Source organism: Echeneis naucrates, chromosome 6 (assembly GCF_900963305.1).
Source record: "Echeneis naucrates chromosome 6, fEcheNa1.1, whole genome shotgun sequence".
NCBI lineage: Eukaryota > Metazoa > Chordata > Actinopteri > Carangiformes > Echeneidae > Echeneis > Echeneis naucrates.
In genome coordinates this window covers 14,204,880-14,225,343 of record NC_042516.1, presented here as the reverse complement: position 1 = coordinate 14,225,343, position 20,464 = coordinate 14,204,880, and the positions used below count along the sequence as shown (strand labels likewise).

Genomic DNA, 20,464 nt, shown 5'->3' with positions numbered 1-20,464 from the left:
ACACATCGGGGTTCATAGTTCATATACAAACGAAACTCAAACAACACCTGGATAGTTACCTCAGAGCAAACCTTTAAATGTGATAATGTAAAGTTCACACGCATTTATTGTGCACTCCCCACACAAAGGAAATACTAATCATTACTTAAATGAGAGGCATATATAATGAAGTCCATTTATAAAATGAATTAAATGAACATAGAATATGAATTTATTATGAGGCTGTCTAACTCAGACATCCGGGTCAGTAGGAGGCAGCATCATTATCCTACGCACATGGGCGGGCGTCGGTGGATGAGGTTGGTCGGCAGCGGCCATTATTGTCGGATGGATACGTCCCTCGTAGGCTTTCAGACGTGGTCCGACTGTCTCTTCTATTCTCGGGTTTGCAGGAGAACCTGTGGTTGTAAATCGTGTAAGTTGTGATGTAGTTTAGGCAGCTACACTAGTGTTTTTTGTTTATAAAGAGCGTGGCCTCGTCGCAGTATGGCTGCCTTTGGCTGACAGACTAGCTAGCATCGGGCCTGGTTAGCTGCGCGGCTAACGCAGACCGATCTGGGCATTTGATTTAAGAGACGCGTCGGTAAAATGGATTGTGTGTGACTGTAACGCTGTTAGAGCCTCGCTGTTCTGCCTTGGCTTCATTTTGTTTTACATTTTTTTATTTAATGGCGATAATAGGGTTGTGTACGCGATGCATCGTGGTTTTGAGTGCTGCGATTGTACAATTTGTCGAGTCCGGTGGCTCGAGCACGGGAGATCGACCTGGACCGGGACGGTTCGGAGGCATAACGGAGGTGATCTGCCAACCGGCCGATGGGCAGCTGTCAGTGGGCTACATCGAGCTGCCGTGGGGTGTCGGTGCCAGCAGCGAAGTATTCATGAATAAATGTTGTGGTTTTAATTGCTGCTTTTGATTCTCTGGTGTATTCGTGTCGTGGTTCTGCTCCATGCTCGATTATTCTTAACCCAGCTGAATATATCAAAAGCTGACTTGATATACTTTGGGCCAGATTTTAAATGCCTAGATCCAAACACCTGGCCCCCTCATGATGAATGTACTGCTGTGTGATTTGTGGAGGCAGTGGGATTCTGAACACGATGGTGGCTTTAATGCTGAAGTGTTGGTCTGATTACAGAATCCCAAGTTAAGTTGGGAACTCAACAGGGAAAGCAACTAATACACAAATATATGTAACAGTAACTGTTTTCAGTGGGGGCATTACGCTGGCATAGTGTTAGCGCTGTTGCCCCACAATAAGAAGGTCCTGTGTTCGGTTTCCAGGCCTTTGTATGTTCTCATGTTCGTGGGTTTCCTCTGGGTGTTATAATAATAATAATTATTATTATTATTATTTTTATTGGTGATCCGACTTTGCTTGTAGGTCTGAGTGTGAGTGAGCGTGGCTGTTGGTCTCTGTCTGTCTCTGTATGTTGGCCCTGTGATGGACTGGCGACCTGTCCAGGGTGACCCCACCCTCACCAGCTGGGATTGACTGCAGCCCTCTCCGCGACCCGGAAACGGAAAAGTGGTAGAAGATGAGTGAATGAATGTTTTGAGTGGAATAAGGTCTTGTCACATGTACCCTCTGTTGCTCAACATTGTGTTCTGCCATAACACAATCATGGCTGGATTAGTTGGCTAGCAAAATGTTATAGGGGTGTATCGACTGATATAACGATGAGGAACTTCATCGAGAAGACACAGATTACGCTTGTTACAGGTGTTGTATCGGTTTGCTTTGGTGTATCAAGGGCTACATTTTGGTGAGGCACTTGGGGAGGCGAGAAAAAGGAAGATTAGGCACTGCTGTTTCTGGATCATCAAGAATGACGCTTTTTCAGGAAGAAATGAAATTTTGCATTAGTGATCTGAATTGCTAAACTGAATGACCCACAGCAGATTGTTTCTGCTGCGATGTGAGATGTGGTGGTGCTTTGGTTAGATTGTAGCTACTGCTGATGTAGCTAATGCCTTCATAGCATAGCATATTGTTTTAAAGAGGATAATTGATAATGGAGATAATCTCTTCGATACTAAGCATCTGCATATCAAATAGAAGAACTGCCACCTTTGAATGCTTAATTTCATGACTGATTTTATCACGGATGAGGAACACTGAAGGCCCCTGCAATATGGCAAAGAAATTCTTATTTAATCATGGTTTTAATTGATAATCTCATTCACTAAATAAATGGGACCATTCTGTGGCAAAGTTGGAGATTTTTTTTTTTTAAAGTACCACTGGGATGCACAACACCTGGATGAAGGATTAATGCTGGTCTTTGAGGGAAAATAATGGCTGTGTTGAGCATTGGCTGTTTACCCTCTGGGAGGGTAAAAAAACATATTTAATCTGTTAGTCTTAAGGGTTCTGAAGGCTATAGAGTTATTGGTTTGGAGGTATTTTGTGTTTGTTTGTTTTTGTTTAGTTTTTTAAATTAATTTTAGGTCTTGGCAATGTTTAGCTGTATACATTGGATTAGATTGGCAGAATTATAGTTTCCTAACAATGTGTTGTTTGAGTTTGTGTAACATAAGTATTGAGTGTGCACAAAATTATATATATAGCTAATGTGGGAAATTTTAATTTTCCAATGCATATTTGTAGAAAAGAATCTCAAATAGAATTTGGGCAGAGTAGTTGTCAGACTGTTTCAAATGGCATGTGTTCACTGGCTGAAGCCAGTGTTGGAGGGTATTTTGGACTATACTGATGAATGCTGTGCTATTGGTATTCGAAAAGTAAAGTGTTTCATGTTGGACTTGATTGAACGTAAACCTGTTGGAAGGAGAAGACAAGTCAATTTTTATTCATTGTTCTGGCAGCCATTTTAACTCAAAGTGCAGATGCTTGAAGTTGATATTATGTGTTACGCTTCTCCACTCTTTGTTGTGGCACCTGTTGAACGCATAGTTAACTTCCCCAAACTGCATTTTTTAGTTCTGTCTTTTAAGGTTGCTTATGTGGGTATTCATTGTGATGGTGTCACCCCGCTTCTGATGTCCTTAACCTCATTTTGCTGTTCAGATTCAGTTGCTTTATATCGGAATACAAGAAAAATGACGCTGAGCCAGAGAAGCTCTGGCAATAATGCATTTCTATACCCTTCTGTCTGCAGGTGCTGATATTTTTGCTTCAGCATGGCAGTCGTCATCCGTTTACAGGGACTGAGAGTCACAGCAGGTTCAGAGGATATTCGCAAGTTTTTCACCGGTCTCAAAATTCCAGATGGAGGAGTTCATATAATTGGTGGAGAGCGAGAGGAAGCTTTCATTATCTTTGCTTCGGATGAAGATGCAAGGAGAGCCATGACACGGTCAGGGGGTTGTATTAAGGATTCACCCGTTACACTTCTCCTTAGTAGTAAAACGGAGATGCAGACGATGCTTGAAAGAAGTGCAAAAAACGTAGAGCTGGATCAAAGGAGGCGATTTGAGGAGACTGCAAGACGTGGTAGAAAATCTTTAGGCCCCGAGGCAGGCAGGAGATCAGGTAGCCGATCAGGTCATACCCCTCCTCCACAGCATCAGAGGGCTACAAACAATAAGGATGATTTTTTATGTGTGTTTTTGAAAGGATTGCCGTTCTCTGTGACTGAAAAGGAAGTATACGATTTTTTTGGTGGTTTATTGATTGATGAAATAATATTGTTGAAAAACAATCATGGTTCGAATAATGGGAGAGGTCTTGTCAAATTCGCAACAAGAGAGGATGCAAGTGAAGGGCTGAAGAGGGATAGGAAATATATTGGGTCAAGGTATATTGAGGTTTCCATGACAACAGTACATGACTGGCAACGGGCTACTGGAAGACTACCGATGTCTGTCAACAGGGTCAACAACTTTGAAAGGGATAGGTCGCCTGTCTGCAATCAGAGGAATACACAATATCACATGAGGTCACCATCACCTTTCACCCCGAGACCCACTGCTCCTTCTAACGATGAGTACTGTGTTTTAATGGACAATTTGTCCTATAATGTGGAAAAACAAGACATAAAAAAGCTGTTTCATCCCGCAAAGCTTGAGGATGACCAGATCCTGCACTTGATGGACAGTGATGGAAGAAGAACCAGATCTACATTTGTGCTGTTCAAGAATCAGCGTGACTACTGCAGTGCTTTAACCCAGGAAAAAAGGCTATTTTTCAATCGATGGGTTTCTACCAGGCCAATCTCAAGAGAAAGCATGATTGCTCTTCTGGAATCTCATAACATGGATGCCCAATCACCCGGAAACTCTGGACCGTTTCAGGAGAGGCCTCCATCTTACCCAGATAATTCTCATGACAATGAGAAAAGGTGTGTGTTTGTGCGGAACCTGCCATTTGATGTGAGGAAAGTTGAGATCATGGACTTCTTTCTTGGGTTCAATATCACTGAGGATAAGGTGTTCCTGCTGCTTGACCATAAAGGTGCTGGGGTGGGGAAAGCCTTGATTCTCTTCCGGTCTGAGGCAGAGGCTATGAGGGCGCTCTCTCTCAATGGGCGACGTTTCCTCGGGTCAGAAGTCATGTTGAGCTGCATTTCACTTTCTCAGATGCAGCAGCTGGGTGTTGACCCATCAACGGTACCAGCTGAACATGAACCACAGCCACGAAAGGAATGGCAATCTGGCAGGAGCAGCAAAGCATCCTATCGGCCTGATGATTCTGAATACTCTGAATTTAGGACCCCACGTGATACTGTACCAATGCCAAATGTACAGGCTCAAGCCCATGGAAGCGGTGATTATGAAACATATGGATCGGGCCCCTGTGCCCCACACAATAGGGGTAATGGTGTTTGTGGTGACTTTGGCCCCTCGTCACAGCATGTGGATGGTCCTACTTGTGTAAAGTTAGTTAACTTGCCATTCCAAATCAGGATCGAAGAAATCTATGACTTTTGCTATGGATACCACATTATCCCTGGGTCTGTCTCACTGCAATATGACCAGAGTGGAAAACCTCAAGGCAGTGCAACTGTAGTATTCGGGTCTCATCAGGAGGCCTTGACCGCAGTGGAGGAACTGAGTGGAAGACCGATAGGTCCAAGAAAGATAAAGCTTCTCTTTGTTTGAGTGTGATTACGTTTCATGGCACTAACAAGCCCTGACAGTGTGGTAGTGAAATGGACACTGATGGTGGGAGGAGAGTAGTCACCCTCAGTTTGTTTTTTGTTTTTTTTATTTTTATTATTATTATTATTATTTTTATGTGACAAAGGTCTTTAAACTTTTTTTTTCTGGATTTTGTTTGAATGATTAGGCAATACAGTCAGTTGATTAAATATTTTGTATACAGTGCTTTGTGTAATACTTAGGTATGGTAATATCTAAACATTTTTGTTAATTTCCTCTTGCTGGGGTTGAAAAAGATTTTACTATTTGTAGTTTTCATCTTTTCTTCTTCTTCTGTTAAACAAATTTTGCTCTGACTTAATCTTAAATAAAGTGCTTTGATTGTTTCTGATTGAGAATGAAGTTGCTATGTACATTATTCATAAAAATGCACACAATAGCAATACTAAGATGATCTATAAGGAAAGGAAAAGCGTGAAGATGTTTTTTTTAAACTGTGCCTTGTTCCTCAGGTGTCTGAATTACTCAATATGAGCAATAAGTAACATCTTGAAGTCCTTTCCCGCAATACTAAACCAGGCCCAGCCTGGCTGACATGTTTTACAGCCAGGAAATGGCTACAATCTTCCTGCTGCTAGAGCAGACAAATCTGTCCCTGTGTCCTGCACAATGCTGTGGAAGAACAAACACCTTCATCTGAGAGGGAGCTGCAGATCCCACGTAACTTTAAAAGGTACGTAGTCACTGATCAAAGGGGTTTAAGGAAAATTCAACTCCTATCATAGAATACCCTAGAAAAGGGCTATTAGTAGATAAAAATTGTGTTATCACTGGGTGTAAATGAGATTTAAACATGTTTTGAATGTAACAGAATTTAGTATATAATACTGAATACCAAATGTTTGATTCCGTTGCATAAAAAGTTTCCAGTAAGTAAGTAATTGTCCTACCATTTGGACTTTAGTATATAAGTTGCCGTTGTATATAAGTGGAACAGGTGCAAAATAAACCACACAATGAGAACACTGGAACCATATTAAAGAGTTTACTGTATTAAAATGATGTCAACACACTTTAGGGTGCATGAATCTAAAAAAGCATATAAAACTTTTTAACCTCTACACAACATCTTGAAAACTGCATGGATGTTTAAACTTATACAGCCACATGATATGTACTTAATACAATGTGATCTTGTCAGTTGGATAAATGTGTAAGTCATTTAGGGCCTGGCAAACTAAACACGATATCGCATCATTGGATGTTTTTATTTTTTTATTCTTTTTTAAAGATTTTATTATGAAAGGTACGTACCGGAAGCGCTCTTTACCTGATTAGCATGACACCAGTGGAGCCAGCGGACGGAAAATCACGCTGCAGAGATTTGAGAAGTCCAGGTGAATAGTTGCACATTATTTATCTGTTTTTGTAAAGTTAAACACCAACGACGAGGAGGCCGATCGTTTCCTCGGGGGGTTAGTAGACAGGCGTTGCTAGCAGCAGTTTTTTTTCTCCTGTACCAACTTCTCAACAGTTATGAAGTGGCATCAGTTAACGTCAGCAGGTTTACTGTCTCCATCAGCTGCTTTGGTATAGTTGACAACAAACCGTGTGTGTATATAGTTGTTATTTTTTTTTTTTTTTTAGTTTACAAACCACCCCAACAGCTGAATAAGTGACCGACGAACAGGCCGGTAAGGTTGGGCACAGCTGCTGATGATCATGCGGTTTCGTGGTTCACTCAGATGTCTGCCATAAGTCCCATTTCAATGGGCAGCGGGATTTCCACCTGTTTTCAGAAAACTGCTTCTACAGACCCGGTCGGAAGCGTTTCAGACGCCTTGTTTTTAAATGTTTACATGGATTTATGCGAACAATCAGCTTCCCACGGGTAAAATAGAAGGGCTGAGTTCAAATCGCTTCTGCTATCTGTATAATACACATTCGCTTGCGTTAGCTGTTATGCTGCATTGAGCCGATGACACCCCCAGCCAGCCACTGCTAATAGTTATTTTATTTTAGAACAAGCTTGGATCTAAGATCAAATTGTTAAAATCTGTCTGATAAAAACCTTAATACTTAATTATATTCAGCACAATGCCAATTTCTAACTTCACTTGATTAAAACTATTTCAACTTTTTCTTGCATATAACCTTTTATGGGACCTCCAATAGTCTTGAAATCTCATTGTAGAAAGCCCCAGATAAAATGGAAAAAATAAAAATAAATAAATAAATCCTAATTTCTATCTGTATTAACAAATCACTACTTAGTGTAAATGTAAAGTGTGAGCCTTGTCTTAGTGGTACAGACTTGCTTGAACCTTAATGACACCAGAAATGGAGGTATCAAGGAGAAGAATCCTACAAAAACATCTGGAGCCTGCGCGACCTCTGCGCCGTTGCATCCACATTGACATGGGTAAGCAGTCTGCACCATTTAGTTACATTTGTATCATCAAAAGTTTCATATTGTAGACATGGTCATGTTTAAAGGAGGGCTTTTATGAGAATCGTGTTGTTTCCTTTAGACCCCATAATTAATGCTACCACATGTGCACAGGCACTGATGCAGGAAGTGCAACAAGAGGTAAGACACATAAAAAAAAGGTGATATTTAAGTTTGCAAGTTTTTTTTGTGGTTTTTTTTTTTAATTCAACTGCTTATGTGTAACATGTCAAATGAAACAGTTTGAAATGAGAAACATGATACTCTTACCTGCAGAAGTCTAAAACTAACCATGTTACAGTGATGCAAACTAGCCAAACATTACTCTTGTTTCTTGTCAAATGAATTACACCATCGAAATTTTCCCATTCAAATAGCCCATCGAGCTAGAATATTTTTCTTTGAGAGTTTCCAGCACTTAAAAGAAAAAACAAAAAAAACTGCTGTGCTTTACAGACAGATATTACCATAGAGCAGTTCTACAAGATTGTCAACCTCCGAAAAGATAAAGAAGGTAAGACAAAATATTTATATCTGACATATGAAAGTTATTGTAATGCTTGCTGCAAGCAGGAGATTGTTATTCAGAGTAATTGTGTGGCAGAGGTCGCCTGCATCGTCAGAGTAAAAGCTTATTTCCCTCCTTGCACTTCCATTTGAACTCTGACCCTTGGTTTTGATTTGTAATATGTGTGTGTCTGTAAAAATATGTAGGAAGAATATGTTACACACGAGATTTTTTAATTGGGCTGGCCACTTGTCCCGAGGCCAGGAAGAAGCCCGAGTTCTTGCCAGAGCATCCCATTGTCTTAACTGAAGCAGTAAGTACAGCTGGTCGTTTCAATTGTGCTTTCTTGTGGCATTCCCATTAAATGGTCAAAACAGTTTTAACTGTGTTGTTTGATTTGCATTGTGTTTTTATGCTATCTGAACAGAGAGACCCTGGGGACCTAAGGTTTCATGAAATGAGGATGAGTGATGGAAAAGAAGAGATGTGAGTTGTATAAATATATTTTAATTTGATGAAACCCATTGGAAATTACAGTGTATTTCACATTGATATAACACTACTTTTTGGCCTATCACATAATAATCTATGGTTGTTATATCATCGTCCAACATGCTTTGCTATGGGTGTTGGATCCTTTCTGTTCTGTTCTGTTGAATTCAGGGTGATTTCTTGACATGTAACATACATAAGGGACATCAGAATGATTTTTTTTTTCTCCATATTTTCTGTTTTTAAGGGCTGCAGTAAGACATCACTCCCCTTAAGATATATGGACAGATGTGCACTGTTAACTCCCATGAGTGCTTTTTTTTTTTTTTGCTTGATATTTATGATGCATGTTTTTTATTTGATAACTATTTGAGGTGAAGTTGCACAAGTCATAATACTTAACTCCTTATTTGTTAAGTATGAGTGTTGTGTTGTTGCTTATATTTTTTGCTGTGTAATATTTTGGCTAAATTGAAGTAATGATATTGTGCAGAAGTGTTCTAAACATAAGATATTGATGGCTAACTTTAAATTTTCGAAGAGGGAAATGTACCCTTTTATGCAGGCTTGTGCACCAATCATAAAGCAAATCCTACTTGTAGTGATGACGAGCAAAATAATATTTACCATCAGCTGTATAGCTGGGGTTACATAACCTTTGTGATCTAGCTTCTGTCTGACCAACGTGCTAATTATTTTCTTTCATAAAGGACAGTTTGACTCAACAGTTTGGTGAATGTTTTTCTTTTTGGTATGTAATCACACACTGTATAAAAATGGATGTAGCCTCCCAGAGGCTTCCCCAGTCTTCCCCAGTAAAACGCAAAGTCCATTTTTGAAATTGTGGTCCCATTTAGAGGGAAATGGACACTCACTAGGCTTTGGATACCGTGCCATTGACAGACTGCATGTGGCCACCTGTCTGATAATCAGGATAGGTTCACGAGTAGATTAGAACTCTCACTTATTCTCAGCTCCACTTTCTCATACAAATATGTTGCCTGCTGGTTACAAAAAAAGAAAAATCTTGAATATTATTGTGTTTAGTTGATCTTTTGCTGGGAGCTGTTTTCAGTGAAAGCCCTTTGATAAAATCATTGTATGTTGATATTTACATGTTGCAGGTCCAACTCATCCCGAACCATCTCATTTGGGTTTAGGTCAGGTGATTGTGGAAGCCAGGTCATCGGACTCAGCGCTCCCTCATTTCCTTAGTCAAATAGCACTTAAAGAGCCTGGAGGTTTTTAGGGTTGCTTTCCTGTTGAAAAGCAAATTATGGTCACTGAAAATTCAAAGTACACCTCAAATAAAATTTCTCCAAATATGTTTTCTTTTTTTCGATTGTATGCAGTTTTAAGTGTTCACTTCCCTCGATAAGTGGTTTTAATTCGTTTTTGATTGTTATAAACACATGATCTGGCCTGATCATCTCGAGCTTTTATTTTGGCACTTCCGGTGACCGGCAGCGTCAATGTGCATATTTGCTAAATATTTAGGTTCACCCAGAACATTTACATTTAATATTTACTCTTCAGATTTATATATAAATCTAAAGTATAAGTATAAATATTTAGATTTAACATTTGAATACAACATTTAAAAAACATAAAAAACATTTAATTTCTAAGTAAAATAATAATGGTAAGAGGTGACTTAAAAAAAAAAGCCACACGACTTTTTGAAGCCAAATGAGGCAACGTTGTTGATGTTACATTCAGCTTGAGCCCCCCACAGATATGACCCGTAAGCGGCCTCCATGTTTCCCTGTCATCGGCCATCTGCATGAGCTGGTAATGTTTGTGTAATAAAGTCACAGGTTTTGCTTATGAAGTCACCGGGATGCGGTGGTTTGTCCCACCCCCCGGGTCCTCGGATTCATATGATGCTGAGATAAAGCAGTTTTTAGTGCCGGCCGTGGGCAGATTTAAACGTAGCATGTAGTATTTTCTGGAGATTCTTCGGCGTCACCGTGAAATCGCTCTGTAGGCCAATTGCGCGTTGTGCTGTTTGCGCCCTTTAACTCGCTGATGGCTGCACAAACCCTGTTGTGATGGAGCTCTCTCGGATCATTATGGGGTCGATAACGCGCTGCGGACACACGCCTGCCGCGTCGCTACCTCTGCGCGTGCCCGCTGCCGACCGTCTCACGTCCACCAAGGCACTGTGGGGCGGCCGCGACGCCGGTGACGCGGCCGACGTCACAGGGTCTCGTTTTACGTGCCGACGATGACTTGAGAGCGAAAGTAATAGCAGGAAAGCGGAAAACGGCCGTCTACCAACATTTTCCCACACAACGGAAGTGAGTGTTCGTCTGTTGTAGCTCTGCACAGCCCCGCTGGCTCATCTCATCTCAGAGGTGATCCCCCTGAGGCAGACAACAAAGTGCGGTGTGTGATAATGCTGCGAATGGATATTAAAATGTCTATAAAATGTTTTAATTTAGTTTGAGGTGAGAATGACTCCATGTCCTAATGTAACGTCCAGGTGCTGTTTCGAGGTTGGTTTGATTCCTGCTCGTTGAATTACACTTGTGTCGGAATCAGCAGGTTTTTTTTTTTTTTTTTTTTTTTCCTTTCCCCCCAGCAGATGGAGTCAAAAGAAGAAGAACCAAACGTGTCGTGCGGCAGGTGAGAAACTCGTCCTTTCCCCTCATATCCGGATATCCCGGTGTGTTGCTTATGTTTCCTGACACATAATTAACGCTTGTTAAATTACCCCAACGCGCCTTTGAAGCCCCCATTGGTGCTGTCAAGTCCTGCACGTTCATTTTTCCTTCCTCTACACCCACATACGGTCACTGCTATCAAAAAAGACAATCACCGACGAACAGTAGAGTGAAGAGTAAAGCGTTTGTTTTAACGAATTGGCCACTTTGTTAATTAAAGCAATTCCTTTTATTTTATACAGAAATCAAGTTAATACACATTCCTCACTTTACAGTCAGCAGGACTGAGGTTGAGCGAATAGCACACACTGGAAGTAACAAGTCTCGCCTACTGAAGGATGTTTATACATTCCAAAAAAATAACCAACCCAAAACGCCCCTGACTCCCTCCACCTCAGTGAAGCTGCTGAACAAATAAAGCAACACACAAACAAAAATGAAGAGAAGAAGACGAGGCAGCCCCTGAGGGAATAAGCAAACAGGCAAGAAATGGCTCCCATTGCAAGGAAATAAAATATTTCAAATGTCTTAAGATGTGCAATTATTAATATGTTTAGTGGTTAAATGTTAAAAAAAAAGTCTTATCTTCAAAATATATTGGGTTAGGGAAATACAAGAAAAGTGGCAAACACACGCAGGTATACTCCACACTGTATAGCTGACAGCATACAGCCTTACACAATTAGTTGCTCATGTGTCTCTTGTGCCCACCAACATTAAATTTCAACCCGTGCAGCAAGTGCACCTCCTCTTTTTTCTTTTTTGTAATTTGGGACCACATGTGTATACAGTCAACTATAACTGAACACATGATCAAATGACCAATTTTAGGATTAGCGTCATCATGTTAAGAAAATAACATGGCAGTCAGCCAATTTCACTTGGTTTACTTGATTTTTCTCGGGCTTGTAGCACGAGCCACAGTTCCCCTGAATTGAACCTCTGACTTTAATAGGCAAAATAGAACTGACCCTTTAATATCTGTGCTTATTCCCATTTAGACCTGTTTGTTTGCACAACCCACACCTGGATGCACTGAAAGATGACATTCTCTACCATTTCAGTCTTGGAACAGGAACTCACAATCTGCCAGCTATGTTTGGTGATGTCAAAGTAATGATAATTATGACTTTTATTTCTAAAAGAAAAACTTTCTGTAATTATCTTTATTAGCCAATATTTATATGTTCTGTGTGTATTTCCTTTTAGTTTGTGTGTGTTGGGGGAAGTCCTTGGAGAATGAAATCGTTCATTGAGTACATTGCTGCTGAGGTCAGTCTGCAAGACCCAAACTCAGACTATCCAAATATCTGTGCTGGAACAGACCGATATGCCATGTACAAAGTTGGTCCTGTGCTCTCCGTCAGCGTATGTATGAACAAAAACATCAAATATATTTAATTTTATTTGTGAGCAAATGCTATACAAACAGATGGAGCCTTTGTTTCATACACTCAAGCATTGCCTCCTTTGTTTTCAGCATGGAATGGGTGTTCCATCTATTGCCATCATGCTGCATGAGCTAATAAAACTCCTCCATCATGCTCGTTGCACGGATGTTACAATTATACGCATTGGCACGTCAGGTGGAATTGGTAAGTTTATTATTTATTTCAACTTTAATTTTTTTCATCACATTCCCAATGTGCTTTAAGTTTACATACATTGTTTGGGTTAAGGGGCTTGGATGAAGGGGGTTTAAGAGTTCCCCCTCATCCAAAGTGGGGAATGACAGAAAAATTTTGAGGATCACTGGTCTCGTGCCATTTTAAAATATATGGGAAACATCTTTGCTTTCTGTGGATTTAGTCTGCACATTGTTTACCTCACTTCACAATCGTGGTCTTTAGGGCTTGAGCCTGGCACTGTTGTTGTCACCAAACAGTCTGTGGATGCCACCTTCCTGCCCAAGTTTGAGCAGGTCATTCTGGGGCAGACAGTGGTGCGCAGTACTGATCTGGACCAAAGCCTGGCTCAGGAGCTGTTGCAGTGCGGCAATGAGCTGAAACAGTTTCCGACAGTGGTAGGAAACACCATGTGTACAATGGATTTCTATGAGGGTACGTGTTATCACATTATTCACAGACATTTGCAGTTAACCAGTAGCGCTATTCTCCTGTCTAACTTCTCTCTCCGATCAATTTCCCAGGTCAGGCCCGTTTGGACGGGGCTTTTTGCTCTTATACTGAGGAGGACAAGCAAGCCTACCTTAATAAAGCCAAAGAAGCAGGAGTCTGCAATATTGAGATGGAGTCATCAGCTTTCGCTGCTATGTGCAAACTGAGTGGGATACGTGGTAAGAAAAAAATCCATTATCAGATGAAATTATATCTTTTCAGTGCAGAAGTGTGTCTTCAATTTTGCTCAGTGTTCTCCATTAATTTCTTATTGTATAAAGCTGCTGTGGTTTGTGTGACGTTATTGGATCGGCTGAAGGGGGATCAGCTGAACAGCTCTCACGAAGTTCTTCGTGATTACCAGCAAAGACCTCAGATACTGGTGGGCCACTATATTAAGAAACAGTTAAAGGCCAAAGCAGCAGGTAACTAGTCATACATGGTATCTCACTGTCATGCAAACTAGATCATATGTTGTTGTATTGAGAAGGAAAACATAATGCAAAGCATTGACCGAGTTATAAACATTTTCTTTCTATGAATCCATTCCTGCTCATCTGTAACCATACCATAAATCTGCAAAAAGCAATCACTTATTTTTGTTTTCTTTTCTTTTTTTTTCTCTCTCTTTGGCATCATAAATCTGAGAGATTGAGGTTCCATTTAGTTTTGTCTTGTATTTTTCTTCAACAATTTAACTGAGCTTTCTACTGTAATATGGAACCCCATTGTCTTTGAATGTTTCACTGTAAATTCTCTCTTTGTAAAACATAAAAAGTTCCTTACCTGTAAAACTTGAACTAGAATCACCCCATGAATGAAATGTTCCTCATTGCATTAATGTGAACAAATTGATATCATATAACTCTGTGTCCTTGTGATGTTATAGTGTGTTGAAATTCTCTACAAACATATATATATATGTAGTATAGTATTTTTTTTTTTTTTATGGAGTCTGTATTTGACACTTTTCTTTAAGAAGTAGACTTGTTTAAATATTTATAGGACCTAAAAGACCTCCTCCCATCTAAACTTGTTCCACTCTGACTTGTTTCAAGTGAGAGCAATGTTTCATTTGTAACATGTAATTACATTTTCATATTCACTAATCAGCCAAAACATTATGAGCACCTGCAGGCTGCAGAAGCATGGGAGGCAAGATAGAGGACTTACAAGAGACTCAGCTAGACGTTGATAATATTGTAATATCAAAAAACGGTTATCTGACAGTCCTACTCCTTACTCCCCAACTTATACTAACAATCTACACCACACACTGAAGGGATTTTCCAACAGCAAAAACTGCTCCTACGTGCTTGTTCAGTGTTCAACCAATTTGCCTGCTGTTACGGTAACAATCCCATGGATGTCAGCAGAGAACCCTTCAAACCGCACCGAGGCTTAAGAAAAAACATTTTCAATCAATCTTCCGCTGCATAATTTTTGACAAACGCCGTCCTACAAACAAATTAGAGCCAAAAACACAATTCTTGTGTTGCAAAAGTCATGAAAAAACACTGCCATATAACAAATATAGGAACACTTGGCAAACAGCTCCACATCAAGTCAACATGTGTAATAAATTTAGTTGTAACACATTACATTAACAAACTCCCTCACTGAGCTTCATTCTACATGTCTGTCATCCCCTTAAACACTGTTTAAATACTCTGCAGCATGAGACTAATAGAAATACTCTTTATAGGAGCTTGTGTGTTTGTGTCTTTGTGTATAATAGTCTCGCTGCTTCCCACATGCAGATAACTAAAGACAAGCACGACTCTGGCTTCCATTTGGACGCTATTTTTGTGGTTTGACGGCAGAGTGAAAACTGAAACAGTCTACATTTAGTGTATTCTTATTGGCAATGGAAAACAAAACTTCTTGTTCTCTGAATCATTATGTATTGTTGTTTATGTATTTTACAGGAACCTTTTCAATGCAATATAAATTCAGTCTTGTATAAAGTACCTAAAACTCATAGTTCCCTTGCTGGAAAAACGCTCAAGTAAATATGACAATCACTTTTTTGGAAATAATAGTGGGTAAAAGTAGCTGATATTTACTCTATTTGAGTTTCAAAAGTAGTTTTTAAATGTACTTAAAAAGTAATTAAATGTAATGTTAAAAGTTAAGTAAAAATATGAAGTGTTTTTAACAAGTAAATGCTGTAAATTAAAAAATATGCTTATTAACAATTTGCACATTTTTAAACAACCAAGAAAAATGAAACAAACCAACACAGGTGGCTACAGTTCCAGCCAAAAATAAAAAGAGATCATTTGTTTCGGGCTTAGGGCCGAGTCTGGCGGGCTAAACAGTGCAGCAGTGGTGCGTGGGAGCCAGTTTGCAATTCAGTAAACACACACACACACATGCAGGAATCCTGAAGTTAATTTCATTGCCTTTTGAAGATTCTCAAAGACCTTGTCAAAATAATTTAAGGAGTTACTGCCACTTCAAGCTGCAGTCAACTACACATCTCTAACTTACTAAACAGATGTGCTTTGTGATTCCTGAAATCTGAGGGCTATGCCACATTCACAGTCATCAGTATATTCTTTCTGCCACTCTGTCCCTGCCAAAAGTTACTGACTAATAAATAATAATCTGATCAGATACTTCCCAATCAAAGTCCATTTACAACCATTTACAACACTTTTGAACATTTTAGATATGCAGACAGTACTGAGTTGCATCCGATATTTTTAATTTGAAAAACAAAATCAAAGTGATTACTTTTTCCTAAATCCATACCAAATGTTGCAACTGTTACTCTTTGAGATGTTTTCTTGTCAAAGTGATTTGTCTTCCAGCTTTTCAGACAGAAACATTCTCTAATGGTTTCTAACGAAACAATTTTCTTAAACTGCTATGGCTATATGTAAAGAAAATAAAAATAAGGAAGTAGAGAAATGCATGCTGCTTCTATAATCCGCTTTGCTTTCATGTTTAGCAATTCACAGAGTTCTGGGCGAATTGCCCAGCTGCAAGTAGCTAACGGGGGGAAAGCCACTTGAGAACTTGTCTATACAACTGTTTGGGAATGAGACAAGTTCTCATCACATGCAACACTTACACATTATCCAGCTGTTCCTGCTGGACTAAGAATTTTCCCTGTTCATTTTGGAGGACGATGCGTACAATGAGATTATACTGATTTACCAGAAAGCAATAGATGTTGTCTGCTAACAGGCCTTGGATGGGGAGTGCTGAAAGGCAACGTGTTTATACAAGGGTGTGGCCATTGTTACTCACACATACACACAACTACTAATACAAAATAATTTCTCCGCTGTTATATTTCACAATCGCTTAATACCACCAGTTGCCCCAACTAGTGCACCAAGTCTCTGGCTTCCTGTAAGAAGGATGCGCCCAACTGTAGTTGATGTGTTCCTGCAGGGAAAAGGTGGCATACATGCAACTTCATTTGGGGTACCAAATGGGTGGAGACATAATCTCATAAATCTCCCATTAGGGCTTTACTGTTGGAGAATATACCCATTCGGCAGAACATCTGCATCGCATCTCAACTCATAGCTACAGGAAGTTCCCTGAACCTGACAAAAGCTCTTTGGATCAAATATCCTAATATGAACCCTGGCAGCAGTTACCATTCTTGCCATCGCACCTAATAGACCTGTGAAACACAATTTGGTGTTTGCCTTGGTTTTAGACATTGGTTTCATGGCACAATTCACGTGACACCACTACTACTTCTTCAAGTTTCAAGGTATAAGCAGTTCCTGTTTCTCTGTGATGGCCAATAAAGGTTCCAGGACTTGCTGTGTTGGGTGCATATACCCGTGGCCCATCTTTGGCTTTGAGGAATGATGCAATATATCCCAATGGCTGGTCTTACTTTGATATTGTTACTTTTTTTTCTCTAAAAAGGCAGAACGTCCACCTGCTACCATCAATCTACCTGCTTTTAGAGGTCTCTGGAAGGAGGGGAGGAGCTGAACAGAGATGAGCTACTGGAAGCTGACCATGACGTTGTGTAAAGGCCCTTGGTAGGTCCATCCTTGGCAAAATTCTAACTGCAACTGGGCCTCCTGGTGAAAGAGCTATACTGGCTGAAAGAGAATAATATGTCTGGATGATCTGAGCTTGAGCAGTGTGAGGCACACTGAGAGAAATGTATTGGTGGCATGCAGGTCCATCACATTATTTCCTTTAAGGTATTTAACATGCCTACAATGGACACAGCATACTTTTATTACTGTTCTTTGGTGTAATTCACAACAGAGCACATTTTTCTGACTAACTGTCACACAAAGTTTTATTTAACTGTCACATTTGCAAATGGGAAGTGGATCTTTGATAGAGTCTGAGTCAGGATTTCTAAGTCTTTACATAAGAGGTTTATGTGGAGAGTGCAGACGCAGCACCATTCTTGCCAACACACAGTTGATTGCAAAACCTTTCACCTCTTATCATGATGATATAAAGGTCAGTTTCTAGGTGTGAGTTTCTTTTTGACACACACAGTTGACCCCACTATTTTATGTTTTTTGCCATCATGCTGCTGCTTTTTTAGGTAGTAGTAGTAATAATAATAATAATAATAAAAACTTTATTGATATAGTACCTTTGACTCACAGATCAAAAGCAATACTGGTGACAGAAACAGAAAGTCGGACAGCAGCCCATACTGAAACTGGATGAAAGAACATGCATGCAGTGACAGCATAACAGAGGGACAGCAAAAACACAAAATTTGTCTTCAGGAATGGCTTAAAAGAAGTGACTGATTCTTCTGTTATCAGATACTCCCTCTCACTCATTGCATACTGCTTTCACTGAAGGGTCACAGGGGGTGCTGGAGTCGGCCTGCACGGGTCGCCAGTCCTTCGCAGGGCTTATCGCATACAGTCAAGCCCATAAATATTTGGACACTGACACAATTTTCAGCATTTCAGCACCACCACAATGTATTTGAAATGAAACAACAAAAATGTGCTTTAAGTGCTGACGTTGAGCTTTAGTTTTTGGGGAAATGGTGTAGTGTTTTCGTAGTTCTCCCTCCCCTTTTGTTGTCTTGTCTTCCTGTCTTGTTTGTCGTGGGTCTGTCTGGAGCTGGGCGGAGCTGGAGTCACCACTCACCTGCACGCCTGCCGGTCATCGGAAATTAAGCCACTTTCTCTCCTCTCTGGATAAAAAAGCCTGGTTCCGCTCACCACTCATCGCCAGATTGTTTGCTTACCCATGCGGTACCACACCTTGGCTCCAGATGAGTTTCATGTTCACTTTGAGTTTGTGTTTTGTGTTTCTAACTCGGCTCTCCTTTTGCAATCAAGTCCCCAGTTCCTGTCCTTCTGCTGTGACTCAGTATCCTGGACTCCTCTCTGCTCTGTTCAGCCCTGCTTCCCCGACTCCTCCGACATTTGGATCACTCTCCCCTTGCAACTCCCCAGTCAGCAACCAAAACCTGTTCTGCTGCAGTCCCACTCACACACTCTCAAAAGCTCTGCATCCCAAACGCATCTCTGTTAAATAAATCCATTCCCTTGTGGCTTCATGAGAACTGTCTTCAGAGTTCTTTTGTCTGCATCTTGGGATCAACTATTCAACTCTTTATGACATTTTATGTGCCCGCCATCATTTGAAGGGACCAAAAATAACACCACAAACTAACATAATCAGCAATCAAATTGTCACTTAAAATACATGGTTACACATCCTTTGGATCCAGATGATGCCTGAAGCCTCAAGCCCAGAGAACTCACTAGATGCTTGGTTATCCTTGGTGATGCCCTGATGCTTGTTCTTGGGGTTGTTTTGTCTTTAGTAAGTGAAACACATGCTCCGTTGGGTTCAGGTCAGGTGATTGATTTGGCTGCTGCAGAAAATTCCACTTCTTTGCTTTAAAAAGCTCTTGGGTTGCTTTTGCAGTATGCTTCGGGTCATTGTCCACAGTGAAGCACTGTCCAGTGAGTTCTGAAGCATTTGGCTGAATATGAGCAGATAATATTGCCCGAAACACTTCAGAATTAATCGCGCTGCTTTTGTGGGCAGTCAAATTATCAATCAATATAAGAGAACCAGTTCCGCTGGCAGCTGTACATGCCCACGCCATTCCATCACCACCACCAAGCTCCACTGATGAGGTGGTATGCCTGTCCCATCATTCTAGTACAACTCGATCTATGTCTCATCTGTCAATATGATGCTGTTTGAGAACTGCACAGGCCCTTTTAGATGTTTTTAGGCAAACTCTAATCTGGCATTTCTGTTTCTGAGGCTCACCAATGGTTTACGCCTTGTGGTGAACCCTCTGTATTCACTCTTGTGAAGTCTTCTCTCAATCTCCTTGTCTGGCCAACTGTTGTGAAGGGGATTTTCTTGACAAGGGAAAGGATTCTTCTATCGTCCGTTGTTGAGCTCACCAGTGCTTTCTTTCTTTTTAAGAATGTACCGATTAGTCGATTTGACCACAGCTAATGTTTTTGCTATCTTTCTGATGGGTGTAGTTTTGATTTTTCTGTCTAATGAAGGCTTGCTTCATTAAAAGTGACAGCTTTCTAGTATTAATTTTGAGAGTTGACCTCACTTGAATCCAAACGCATATGCTTCATTTGAAATGAACTCTAGACCCTATGTCTGCTCCTTGTAAATGAGATAACAATTAAATATCACATGACTGGTCGTGGAACAGCTGAGCTGCCAATTGCGCAATTACCTTTGTATTCTGCCAGCCTTATGTCCTTTTGGCATGCTGCTTCAAAAGTGAGCGGTGCTGACTGTAAATGTGCTGTCACCTTTAGGCCAAAGCTTTCACTTTTGGGAACAGCCAGAGGGAAGGATGTTGCCTGAGTATCTGTTTTGACTGATATGGCATTCTATAATGTTTCTGTTATTTTTTTTTTTAAAGGTGATGAGTAAAATCTGAGCTAGGTGGCAGTTGGAAAGTTTTTCATAGCTCATGATAGAGAGGAGGGAGTTAAATTAGTCCACTTTTGCAGGTGCAGTTTTTTCCAGATTAGGATTTTAAAGATGATTCTCATTTGAAGGGAAAAATACTGCACAAGTTTTGGGATATGATGTTTGAAACTCATGTTTGAGTTAAACAGTCGACACTAGATTTCTAGCAGCAGGTTCAGCATTTGGAAACCAGTGATCACAGTCCCTCTGAATGAAACTGATGGGGTGTGGTCAATTAAA

At 40.3% G+C, this 20,464-nt stretch overlaps 3 protein-coding genes across 14 annotated transcripts; all 3 read left to right on the top strand.

The window, feature by feature from the left end:
- Positions 1–328: 328 nt before the first annotated feature.
- rbm12bb (RNA binding motif protein 12Bb) lies at positions 329–5,456 on the top strand. Its single transcript, XM_029503510.1, has one exon. The coding sequence runs from the start codon at positions 3,146–3,148 to the stop codon at positions 5,063–5,065; it is 1,920 nt and encodes a 639-aa protein (XP_029359370.1). The 5' UTR covers positions 329–3,145; the 3' UTR covers positions 5,066–5,456.
- Positions 5,457–5,656: 200 nt separating this feature from the next.
- Positions 5,657–9,233, top strand: gra (granulito). Of its 2 annotated transcripts, none has more exons than XM_029503527.1 (8): positions 5,657–5,798; positions 6,357–6,462; positions 7,404–7,487; positions 7,597–7,655; positions 7,971–8,028; positions 8,229–8,335; positions 8,450–8,508; positions 8,762–9,233. In XM_029503527.1, the coding sequence occupies exons 2-8, from the start codon at positions 6,405–6,407 to the stop codon at positions 8,787–8,789; spliced, it is 453 nt and encodes a 150-aa protein (XP_029359387.1). In that variant the 5' UTR covers positions 5,657–5,798; positions 6,357–6,404; the 3' UTR covers positions 8,790–9,233. The 2 variants fall into 2 exon arrangements, with proteins under 2 accessions (XP_029359387.1, XP_029359388.1); XM_029503528.1 differs by having other exon boundaries at positions 5,768–5,798; positions 7,370–7,487.
- Positions 9,234–10,725: 1,492 nt separating this feature from the next.
- Positions 10,726–20,158, top strand: LOC115044486 (uridine phosphorylase 1-like). 11 transcript variants are annotated; one of them, XM_029503516.1, is made up of 11 exons: positions 10,746–10,902; positions 11,102–11,142; positions 12,182–12,293; positions 12,390–12,548; positions 12,661–12,775; positions 13,031–13,240; positions 13,330–13,476; positions 13,579–13,722; positions 17,195–17,313; positions 17,905–18,513; positions 18,601–20,113. In XM_029503516.1, the coding sequence occupies exons 2-9, from the start codon at positions 11,102–11,104 to the stop codon at positions 17,233–17,235; spliced, it is 969 nt and encodes a 322-aa protein (XP_029359376.1). In that variant the 5' UTR covers positions 10,746–10,902; the 3' UTR covers positions 17,236–17,313; positions 17,905–18,513; positions 18,601–20,113. The 11 variants fall into 11 exon arrangements, with proteins under 11 accessions (XP_029359380.1, XP_029359379.1, XP_029359376.1 ...); XM_029503520.1 differs by having other exon boundaries at positions 10,726–10,814; positions 11,099–11,142; positions 17,905–20,148; XM_029503519.1 differs by having other exon boundaries at positions 10,734–10,814; positions 17,905–20,113.
- Positions 20,159–20,464: the final 306 nt, after the last annotated feature.